The 12,872-nt window shown below is 43.8% G+C and overlaps 1 protein-coding gene across 1 annotated transcript in view; it reads right to left on the bottom strand.

Annotated features, from left to right (window-relative positions):
- Nucleotides 1–12,872, bottom strand: part of UBE3C (ubiquitin protein ligase E3C) — a 168,544-nt gene that overhangs the window by 114,721 nt on the left and 40,951 nt on the right. Inside the window, exon 10 of the mRNA XM_084621594.1 lies at nt 4,091–4,278. Within this exon, the coding sequence (XP_084477720.1) occupies nt 4,091–4,278 (188 nt within the window). The remainder of the gene's footprint in view (nt 1–4,090; nt 4,279–12,872) is intronic.

Consider the following 12,872-nt stretch of genomic DNA (forward strand, 5'->3'; position numbering starts at 1 on the left):
TAATGTGAATTTTTTCCCCAGAACATCTAATGCATTGTAAATGAAAGGTTATTTTGAATACATTATTCTTGTTTACCTCCAATGTTCCCATTTTAACATGGCTTCTGCAAGAAAATAATCATAATTTATTATGTAAATATTATTTACTCAAAATAATTGGTATTTTAAGTAAACCAGACTCAAAAAGACAAAACTTTGGAGTAGCTTTAATAGCAACATTAAATCTGCCATACAATACAATACTATTATAAAAGTGAATCTTTGTTTACAGTTTAAAGTTGTTATGGGAACTAAATCTGTAACTGGCACTTAAGAGCTACAGTTATCAGCACTCCTGAACTTGTAACACACATGCTAAAACAAGGAAGAGCATTTTTCTCAATAGCCTATAAAAAAGCGATAGTACATAAGTTGAAACAAATGACCTGTAAGTTTTGAACTACTTGTGAAAAATATACAAAATGCAATACTTCAAAACAATAGGCAAAATCTCCTTACAATACACACACACAAATATTTGTCATAGCAGCCAGATAGCACAGGTTTGATCCAAAACCTATTAAACACAAATGGAAGGACTTTAATGGTCTTTGGATCATAACCTATAGGCAACATTTAAAACTGTAATAAAAAAAACACACCAAGCTTGTATTTATCTTCTGGAGATATAAAAATATAGAGTTCAATCCTGCAAATACCTCCATGGGTGAGCTTAACTTTAATTCTCTGAATAACTGCACTGAAGCCAATGGGCCTACTCATACTTAAAGCTGAATACATCTGCTAGTGTTTACAGGACTGACGGCTTTAAAACATAATGGAAAGAATGTTATGAAAATATTTGAGAAAAATATCAATGACAGTTTTTACTGTTTTGTTTGTCAGATGCTCTTATGAAATATAGCAGAACTGTGCTAGTACATGAGAAACCTAAAGTGCGACAGGCTAAACATTTACACTGATTAACCTATTTTCAATGTTGAGGATTCTGTAAAAGTAACCTAACATTATAAATGGAGAAAAGTAACATAGGTCCTGATCCCATACCTACTGAAGACAAAGCGAGCTTTATCATTAACTTCAATGGGTCCAGCATCAGAACCTCTGATTTTCAACTTCAATCAAGTTTTAATAATGAAAGATATTATAAACAGATAAGAAGTTAGCTAAACAACTAGCTGTGAAAGACTGACAATATGCCTTTAAAATATATTTATTCTAATAAATAACCTGAGAAAACAGAAAAATCAATGTTTCTAATATTTAATTCTGTAGAAGACAAACTCATCTTTTCAGTAACTATTCCAAAATAATTACAGCATGGAACAGCTGTTACTCTAACTGATTTAACATAGGTTTGCACATTTCTAAGTTGTTGAACCATCTTACAAAACCTGTGACATATATATTAATGCACAACACCTAATCCATTACCACAAATAATTACAAACTTCTATCTATGGTTCCTCAGAGGAACAGATGCCTTACTCATACAATTAAGGCAAAATAAGACTTCTTTATTCATTAAGCACCTTTTCCACACAGTTTACCAGTAAATTCAAGCCAGAGCAGTGATGCATTTAAATCCAGTAATTATTATCCAAGGCAATGGACTAGCTGCAACAATAAAACAAGCGTACCAATTCAGCTGCTACTATGATCTTCAGATCTCACATCCTGTCCTAATGCAATTAGTCTACAAAGAGCTAATTACCCTAATCGAGCAATCACAGTTTCACTGACATCTTACTTCCTCTAAAAGCTATAAACACCACTGGGCTAAGATAGAATCTAATTAGTTTGGTGTATCATTGTTTACAATGCAGTTTGAATTGATTATGTTTAAATACATACCAAAAATACTTAGAGATTTTCATTTTACTACCAGTAAATGAACACATTTTTAACTAAAACTAGTTACTCCAGAATAGTTTAATATTAGGGCTGTCAATTAATCAGTTAACTCACGCGATTAACTCAAAAAAATTAATCGCGATTATTCGCACTGTTAAACAATAAAATACTAATTGAAATTTATTAAATATTTTTGGATGTTTTCTACATTTTCAAATATATTGATTTCAATTACAACACAGAATACGAAGTGTACAGTGCTCACTTCATATTTTTTATTACAAATATTTGCACTGTAAAAAACAAAATAAATACTATTTTTCAATTCACCTTATACAAGTACTATAGTGCAATCTCCATCATGAAAATTGAACTTACAAATGTAGAATTATGTACAAAAAAAACCTGCATTCAAAAATAAAACAATGTCCAACTTTAGAGCCTACAAGTCCACTCAATCCTATTTCAGCCAATCGCTCAGACAAACAAGTTTGGTTAAAGTTTGCAGGAGATAATGCTGCCCCCTTCTTGTTTACATCACCAGAAAGTGAAAACAAGCGTTCGCATGGGACTTTTGTAGCCAGCGTTGCAAGGTACTTACGTGTCAGATATGCTAAACATTCGTATGCTCCTTCATTCTTCGGCCACCATTCCAGAGGACATGCTTCCATGCTGATGATGCTCATTAAAAAAAGAATGTGTTAATTACATTTGTGACTGAACTCCTTGGGGGAGAACTGTATGTCTCCTGTTGTGTTTTACCTGCATTCTGCCATATATTTCATGTTATAGCAGTCTCGGATGATGACCCAGAATATGTTCAAGAACACTTTCACAGCAGATTTGACAAAACGCAGGTACCAATGTGAAATTTCTAAAAATAGCTATAGCACTCGACCCAAGGTTTAAGAATCTGAAGTGCATTCAAAAATCCGTGAGGGATGAGGTGTGAAGCGTGCTTTCAGAAGACTTAAAAGAGCAACACTCAGATATGGAAACTACAGAACCGGAACCACCAAAAAAAAAAAAATCAACCTTCTGCTGGTGACATCTGACTCAGATGATGAAAATGAACATGCATCGGTCCACTCTGCTTTGGATCATTATCGAGCAGAGCCTGTCATTAGCATGGATGAATGTCCTCTGGAATGGTGGTTTAAGCATGAAGGGACATATGAATCTTTAGTGCATCTGGCACGTAAATATTTTGCAGCTCCGGCTACAACAGTGCCATGTGAATGCCTGTTCTTACTTTCAGGTGACATTATCTCCTGCAAATTGTAACCAAACTTGTTTGTCTGAGTGATTGGCTAAGTATGACTGAGTGGACTTGCAGGCTCTAACATTTTACATTGTTTTATATTTGGTTGCAGGTTTTTGGGTTTTTCTTACACAATTCCACATTTGTAAGTTCAACTTTCATGATAAAGAGATTGCACTATAGTACTTGTATTAGGTGAACTGAAAAATACTATTTCTTTTGTTTTTTTACAGTGAAAATACTTGAAATCAAAAATAAATATTATTTTTGTATTCTGTGTTGTAATTGAAATCAATATATTTGAAAATGTAGAAAACATCCAAAAATATTTAAATAAATGGTATTCTTTTATTTGGTTAATCGCAAGATTAATTGGGATTAATTTTTTTAATCGCTTGACAGCCCTATTTAATATTACTGATGTGCCATTTGAATTAAATAATTTGATAAAAATATAATCAGGATCTTTACTTTGAATACAGGAAGCTAAGTCTCATCATAGCTACCTGTATTTTTCAATCTTTTTAAAGGGACTCTACAAAATTAATAGCTCCAAATTTTCACCTACATTTAGGATTTGAAGCCACACACTCCTCCAAACACACACACGCGCGCGCCTGATCATGAATACTCTACCAACTTCAGATGCCTATGACTGAAATACAGGTGAAATGCTAACTTTACTGGCGAACGCATTAACAATAAATGACGAGTGCACACTTATGTATGCAGTGGTCCTTTCCAGAATGAGCAGGAAGCACACTCAACAGGCACAGTATTGCATTACAAAAGAAGTTTTCTCCCTAAAGTACATGAAAAGCAGGATTCTTATACATTTCAATACCACGATTGAGCACAACACCAAAAAGTTGACAGACAAGCAGATCATCATCATTACAGGCTTGCATGCGACTATAAACCAGAGTCAAAGTTTTAGACCTACCAGAGTTATAGTTCCATATTATTGGTACTTGCCTGACTTTTGGCACCATCATTCGGTGTTGCACCATTAGTGTGTGGCAGATTGATGCCATCAGCGTGAAGACTTCTTCACTAGCTGAATCTCTCCAGACCATATTCAGTAAAGTGTTTGTCTGCTGTTTTGTATCCAGTTTCTTTAGACACTCCTCAGTTATATACTGTACTGATATTCTCCCGTCACCCTGTAAATATACCAAAAAACAATCAGTTTTGAAGACTTCTTAAACTTTTAACACTATGGAGCCTACAGTTTCTTTAAACAAAGCTTCAGAATTTTACTATAATTAACCCAATTCACTCCCCCACAAAATAAATGTATTAAAAACCATTTCACAGGTTACAGCAAAATATTTTGGAGGTGGTTTAATCCCCCCCCCCCCAAATGCAGGCAGGTACATGAGTCAGTACAATATGTGCCTGATCCAATGCCTGCTGAAGGTACTAGAAAGACCATCTTTGACTTCAATGGGCTTTGGAGCAGACCTATATATGCCTACTTTCCATGTCCACGAATATGGCCAGATCCTTAGCCGGTGTGAAATATTACAGCTCCACAAACTTCACTGAACTATGATGATTTAGCCCATGGATGGGAGCACTCAAATCTTTCACTGTCTCTCTAGCCATACATACATACACACACACACATACGTACATACGTAAAGTGCTCACGGGCGGGAGGGGGAAAGAGAAGGGCAGATGTACAGAGAAGGGCTACTAGGATGATTCGAGGAATGGAAAACCTGTCTTATCAAAGGCGACTCAAGGAGCTTGGCTTCTTTAGCCTAACTAAAAGAAGGTTGAGGAGAAATATGATTGCTCTCTATAAATATATCAGAGGGATAAATACCGGAGAGGGAGAGGAATTATTTAAGCTTAGTACCAATGTGGACACAAGAACAAATGGATATAAACTGGTCATTGGGAAGTTTAGACTTGAAATTAGACAAAGGTTTCTAACCATCAGAGGAATGAAGTTTTGGAATAGCCTTCCAAGGGAAGCAGTGGGGCAAAAGACCTATCTGGCTTTAAGATTAAACGCGGTAAGTTTATGGAGGAGATGGTATGATGGGATAACATGATTTTGGTAATGAATTGATCTTTAAATATTCATGGTAAATAGGCCCAATGGCCTGTGATGGGATGTTAGATGGGGTGGGATCTGAGTTACTACAGAAAATTCTTTCCTGGGTATCTGGCTGGTGAATTATGCCCATATGCTCAGGGTTTAGCTGATTGCCATATTTGGGGTCGGGAGGGAATTTTCCTCCGGAGCAGATTGGAAGAGGCCCTGGAGGTTTTTCGCCTTCCTCTGTAGCATGGGGCACGGGTCACTTGCTGGAGGATTCTCTGCTCCTTGAAGTCTTTAAACCACGATTTGAGGACTTCAGTAGCTCAGACATAGGTGAGAGGTTTTTTGCAGGAGTGGGTGCGTGAGATTCTGTGGCCTGCGTTGTGCAGGAGGTCAGACTAGATGATCATAATGGTCGCTTCTGACCTTAGTATCTATGAATCTATGTGGCAGAGTGCTATTAAGCAGTGGAGTCTCCTCAGGGGAGGTTTTGCCTATTCTGTTTTAAGTCAGATACAGTCGGGTATTTATCAATTATTGTAAATTGTCTCTGAACAGACCTTTAGATTCCATTTTTACCAAACCAGCCTTCAGGTGCCAAACCACAAACTTCCATGGAACATTTAGTTAAAGATCTGCCAGCATTTACATTATCAAAACTATGCAAAATAAGACTTCAAAATCTTTAATTTAAAAAATCTTTAAAAGTAAGTTAATAGTAGCTTGGAAAGCACCCTAAAGAAATGAGACTGACATATAAAGTCAATGTATTATATATATTTTGCTACAGAGCTAAAGTTCCACTAATGAATGAGGGGAAGGAGCAGCGTATACTTTAAAATGTTGATAGCTAATAGAAATATTAATATAATATAATAAATTAGGGCAGTTGATTAATTGCAGTTAACTCATGTGATGAACTCAAAAATTAATCGCAATTAAAAAAATTAATCGTGATTCATCGCAGTTTTAATCACACAGTTAAACAGAACAACAAATGAAATGTATTAAATATTTTTTCACCTCATACCTGTACTGTAGTGCAGTCTTTTTATCGTGAAAGTGCAACTTACACATGTAGATTTTTTTTTTAATGTAACTGCACTCAAAAACATTCTTGGGGGAGAATGGTTTGTCTCCCTTGGGGGAGAATGGTATGTCTCCGGCTCTGCTTTACATGCATTCTGCCATATATTTCATGTTATAGCAGTCTCGGATGCCGACCCAGCACATGTTCATTTTAAGAGAATTTTCACTGCAGATTTCACAAAACTAAAAGAAGGTACCAATGTGAGATGGCACTCCACGGAAGGTTTAAGAATCCGAAGTGCCTTCCAAAATCTGAGAGGGACGAGGTGTGAAGCATGCTTTCAGAAGTCTTAAAAGAGCAACTCTGCGATGCAGAAACTACAGAATCTGAACCACCAAAAAAGAAAATCAACCTTCTGCTGGTGGCATCTGACTCTGATGATGGAAATGAACATGCGTCGGTCCGCACTGCTTTGGAATATTATTGAGCAGAACACATCATAGGCATAGATGCATGTCCTCTGGAATGGTGGCTGAAGCATGAAGGGACTATGAATATTAAGCGCATCTCACACATAAATATCTTGCAACGCTGGCTACAACAGTGCCATGGAAAGGCCAGTTCTCATTTTCATGTGACATTGTGAACAAGAGGCAGGCAGCATTATCTTCTCCAAATGTAAACAAACTTGTTTATCTTAGCAATTGGCTGAACAAGAAGTAGGACTGAGTGGACTTGTAGGCTCTAAAGTTTTACATTCTTTTGTTTTTGAATGCAGTTATTTTTGTACATAATTCTACATTTGTAAGTTCAACCTTCATGATAAAGAGATTGCATTACAGTACTTGTACCAGGTGAATTGAAAAATACTATTTATTTTTGTTTTTACAGTGCAAATATTTGTAACAACAAAATATATAAAGTGAGCACTGTATGCTTTGTATTCTGTGTTGTAACTGAAATCAATACATTTGACAAGGTAGAAAACGTGCAAAAATATTTAAATAAATGGTATTTTATTATTGTTTGACAGCATGATTAGTTGCACGATTAATCACGATTAATTTTTTTAATCGCTTGACAGCCCTACAATAAATATGTACAGTAGACATTTGTGGCAGAGAAAACAGTTACCTACCTTTTCGTAACTGTTGTTCTTCGAGATGCGTTGCTCATGTCCATTCCATTTCAGGTATGTGCACACTCACGTGCACAGTTGTCGGAGATTTCTGCCTTAGCGGCATCCATAGGGCCGGCTGTGGTGCCCCTTGAAGTGGCGCTCCCATGAGGCGGCACATCAGGCGCCACCGGCCCTGTGCCCTCTCAGTTCCTTCTTGTCAGCAACTCCAACAGAGGGGTAGGAGTACAGAAAATGGAATGGACATGAGCAACACATCTCAAAGAACAACAGTTACGAAAAGACAGGTAACAGTTTTTTCTTCGAGTGCTTGCTCATGTCGATTCCATTATAGGTGACTCACAAGCAGTATCCATGGAGGTGGGCTCAGAATTCACAGCTTAGCGGCCTGTAGTACTGCCCTACCAAAAACAGTATCGTCCCAGGCCTGCTGGGTCAGTGCATAGTGGGACAAAAAAGTGTTGACAGATGACCAGGTGGCCACTCTACGGATGTCCTTGTTAGTCATGTGCGACCTAACAGAGTGGGCGGTGACAATCACCAGAGGTGGCACCTTCACTCGGTCATAGCAGAAGCGAATGCAGGCAGTGATCCAAGAAGAAATTCTTTGAGTGGGTACAGGGCGACCTTTCATTCTGTCGACCACAGCAACGAATAATTGCGTCGACTTACAGAACACCTTGGTCCTGCCAATGTAGAAGGCCAGAGCCCTTCTGATGCCCAGAGCATGTAGCCTGACGCTCCTCCTCCGACCTATGTAGCTTTGGAAAGAAGACTGGTAGGTAAATGTCCTGGCTCAAATGAAACAGAAACTACCTTGGGAAGAAAAGCCAGGTATGGCCTTAGCTTAACCTTATCCTTGTAGAAGACAGTGTATGGTGGTTCCGAGGTGAGCACCCGAATCTCAGATACCCAGCGGGCTGACATCACCGCGAGCAGGAATGTGACCTTCTAGGAGAGAAGAAGGAGGGATCAGGAAGCCAGTGGCTCAAAGAGAGGACCCACGAGCTGTGACAGTACCAGATTCAAGTCCCACAGAGGGACGGGGTCCCTGACATGCGGGTAGAGGCGCTCCAGGCCCTTAAGGAATCTGGCTGTACTAGCCTGAGCAAACACCGACCTGCCTTCGAACAGCAGGTGGAAGGCTGAGATGGCCGTTAGATGGACCTTGATTGATGAGAAGGACAAGCCCTGGAGCTTGAGGTGCAGGAGGTAGTCCAGAATAAGCTGCAGCGAAGCTCACTCAGGAACAACATTCTTGTTCGCAATCTAGCAGGCGAACCGTTTCCACTTGGCCAGACAGGTCACTCTGATGGACGGCTTCCTTCTTCCCAACAGAACGCATTGAACCTCAGCCAAGCACTGCTGCTCCTGTGCGTTTAGCCATGCAGCAGCCAAGACGTCAGATGTAACACCCTCAGGTTGGAGTGCATAAGACTGCTGTGGTTATGGGAAAACAGGTCCGACCTGAGTGGTAACTGGAATAGGGTCATCACAGAGAGGTCCATCAGAGTGCTGAACCAGTGTTGGCGTGGCCATGCCAGCAGTGTGAGGATGACCTTCACTCTGTCCTATTTAATCTTCTTGAGGACCCTGGATAGCAACAGCACCAGAGGGAAGGCGTACATCAGCGCCCCCGACCACGAGAGCAGAAAGGCATCTGATAGGGATCCTCTGTCCATGACCCCAATCGTGCAGAGGACATGGCATTTCCTGTTCTGCCGGGGAGTTCCCCACCTGCGGAAGATGGAACTGACCACCTCTGGATGAAGGGATCACTCATGGCGAGACGAGAACATCCTGCTAAGGGAATCTGCCAAAGTGTTCTCGGTCCCTGGGAGGGATAGCTCAGTGGTTTGAGCATTGGCCTGCTAAACCCAGGGTTGTGAGTTCAATCCTTGAGGGGGCCATTTAGGGATCTGGGGCAAAAATTGGGGATTGGTCCTGCTGTGAGCAGGGGGTTGTTGGACTAGATGACCTCCTGAGGTCCCTTCCAACCCTGATATTCTATGATTAAGGTGAGCAGCTACAAGATGGATGTCGTGCTGCAGACAGAAATCTCAGAGCCAGAGGGCTTCCTGGCAGAGGGCAGATGGCCTGGCTCCGCCCTGCATGTTGATACAGAAGACTGTAGCCGTGTTGTCAGTCAACTCCTAGACCACCCTGTCTTGTATATGAGATAGAAAGGCTTGGCAGGTTAGTTGTACTGCCCTGAGCTCCCTGATATTGACATGCAGGGAACGATCACAACTGAACCAACGACCGTGAGTGCTGAGAGCGCCCAGGTGGCTAGACAATACAAGGCCGGGATCGCAAAGGGAACTCCTTCCAACACCGACGTGGGATTCTGCCAAAATATGAGGAACAGTACGCTGTCCGGGATCCAGACCACCCGGTGCATGCTGTGCCGGTTGGGAACACAGACCAATGATAGCCACGCCTGAAGAGGTCTGAAGCGGAGTCATGCGTGTCTGAACACGTAAGTACACGCTGCCACGGGCCCAACAGCCTCAGGCACCTTTGGGCAGTGGTGAGCGGGTGGGCCCATAGGCCCGCAATGAGGTCCACCATGGCCTGGAACGGAGTGTCGGGGAGGAAGACCCTGGTCTGAGTGGAGTCGAGGACCACTCCAATGAATTATATGCATTGTACTTTGTTACGGTTGACTTTTTCTCGTTTATCATCAACACAGGGTCACAACAGGTGGAACATACCAGGTCGAGATGTCTCCACACCTGAGCTGGAGACAGGCCCCTTATCAACCAGTCGTCGAGGTATGGGTATATTTGGACTTCCTGACGGCTCAGATTCACTGGCACTATACCCTTTGTGAATATCCTCGGGGCTAACAAGAGACCAAAGGGCATCACCACGAACTGGAAATGGCACCGTCCCAGTATGAAGTGGAGGAAGCATCGGTGCCCTGGGAAGATGGAAATATGTATCCTTTAAAATTGACGGCAGCAAACCAGTCTCCCAGATCCAGGGATGGGATGATGGAGGCCATGGAGATCATGCGAAACTTCAATTTCTTGAAAGACTTGTTGAGGCGATGCAGGTCTAGGATGGGTCTGAGGCCTCCTTTTGCCTTTAGAATCAGGAAGTAGAGGGAGTAGAATCCTCTGCCTTCCAGGTTCCGAGGGATCTTTTCCACTGCCCCCAGGTACAGGACGTTTTCGACCTCCTGAACGAGGAGTTGATCGTAAGAAGAGTTGCTGAAGAGGGACAGGGAAGGGGACTTGGAGAGGTAGTTGTCTATAAACTGCAGGGTGTAGCCCAAAGAAACCATATCTAGCACCCAGCCGTTCCAAAGGACTAGGCCGACCGGAAGGGGCGGAAGCGGTTGAGGAAAGGGAGCGTTGTATCCAGTACATTGGCCGGGGTGCCGTCCTCAAGTGCACCCTCAAAATGACTGCTTCTGGCTTCCCTGATTTCTGGGAGGGTCAGGTTGGGCAGCCGGGCGGGAAGAGGACAGGTAGCATCTCTTAGATCCTTTGTCCTTTTCCTTTCTCCTGTAGGAGTCAGACCCGGAAGCCCCCCGGGACCTAGACTGCATCAGAGGAGGAGGACACAGAGGATGGAACGTCTTCCTGGATTGCTGAGTGGTGTGCAAGCCCAGGGATCGGAGGGTGAGCCTGAGTCCTTGAGCCCATGGAGCCTAGAGTCAGTTAGCTCAGAAAAGAGCCCCGAACCCTCGAATGGCAGGTCCTGGATTGTGGTCTGCATCTCCTGGGACAGTCCAGAAGCCTGCAACCAGGAGCTGCGTCTCATGGCCACTTCCAATGCGACCACCCTGGCAGCCAAGTCCGTCATGTCCCAGGCCATGTGGAGGACTCCCGGGCCACCACCGTGACTTCGCTCACCAACATGGCAAACTCTTGGGCACGCTCCTGTGGGAGGGTCTCCATTAACTTATTCAGGGAGTCCCACAGGTTAAATTTATAAGGTCCTAGCAGGGCCTGGTGGTTAGAGACCTGAAACCGTAAGCTGGCTGTCAAATGAACTTTCCTGCCGTATAAGTCAAGTCTTTTGGCCTCCTTATTTTTCAGCGTTCCGCTGGTGTGGCCTTTCGTTCACCACGGACACAACCAATGATACCGCAGGGGGATGAGCATACAGATACTTGAAACCCTTTGCAGGGACATAGTATTTCTTTTCCGTTTTCTTTATTCCATCAGCGGAATAGATAAGGGGACTTGCAACACCAATTTGGCTATTTTGAGTAACGCTGGGTGGACAGCCAATGCAATTTTTGCTGGTGTGGTGGCTGAGATGACATTGAAGAGGTCAATCTGCAAGCAAAGATTTTCAGCCACCCGTTTAAGGAGGATCTGGTGCTCCTTAAAGTCATCCAGGGGACTGCTGGTGTGGGAGGGTCCAGCCACCGCCTCATCTGGGGATGAGGAGGACAATTGTATTGCCTGAGGGATGGTGTCATTCCCTCCCTTGTTGAGGGAGGGCTCCCTCGGTGTCGGGGTACAGTGTGCGGGCTCTGCTTCAACCGCAGTGCCATGTTCCGATTGCAGCACCAGCAGTACCTCGTCTGGTTTGTCCGATGCAACCAGGGAGGGCTGGGAGTACTGGATCAGCATCACCAGCACCCTCCAAGGGTTCCAATATGGCCAATGGCAGGGCCACGGCTCCTGCTGCATCGGCACTGCAGCCCGTGCCGCCTTGGTCCCCCGTGTTGGAGGGGAGTTGCCCCGTCTCAGTGACGGGCTAAAAATCACAGTCTGAGATCCCAAATGAGCCCTCCAGGACAGAGGCGGACGACAATGAGACCTTCTGGGAGAGGCTGTTCGGCGTGTAAGTGACCTATGGCCAGATGGTCAGCGGTACAGAGAATGGTGCCACGAGTCCGGAGTCCCTCGTCTAGTAAGAGAGGAACTCGATGAAGATCTAGGTCGTCTGGCCAGCAAGCTAGGCTGCGGTGCCAGGTCCTGAGGTTGCAGCAATGGGGACTTGCGCCTGCGATCCTGTGATCTGAGGTGTTCCACCAGTCTATGCTGCAGCACCCTGCTGGCTTTCCCCTTCGGTGTCGCGAGCAGAGCCGTATCGGTCACCTGGTGTGACACCTGAGGAGCCTGCTGGTCTTGCTCCTTAGCCGCCGGGACTGCTTCAGGCACTGAAGGCCCCATCACTGGCTAGGAACCCCTGCTGCTGCCCGGGGTGGGAGACGGGTCCCTGGCACGTCTGACCTCCGCAGTACCCACATGAAGCCCCACAGCGGGCACATGGCCTAACACAGGTCCTTTGCCCGAGGCCCCCGCTCCTTCCATGCCGAGGAGGTTCTTTTCCTCAGCCTCTTCTTCGGCGCAGGTGAAATGGAATGGTGCAGGGCCAAGTCCAGTGCCGACGGTACGCTGCATCCCAAGGCTGAAGTGTCAGGTGTAGGTGCCATAGTGGAGGGCTGCGACACCGGGCGAAGAGCAGCCTCCATCAATAACATCCTCAAGCAGATTTCCCGCTCCTTCTGGGTCCGCGGGCGAAGTTCTTACAGATGCAGCACCTCTCTTTTGTATGGCCTTCTCCCAGG

Source organism: Lepidochelys olivacea (assembly GCF_965140295.1).
Source record: "Lepidochelys olivacea isolate rLepOli2 genome assembly, chromosome: 2".
Taxonomy (NCBI): Eukaryota; Metazoa; Chordata; order Testudines; family Cheloniidae; genus Lepidochelys; species Lepidochelys olivacea.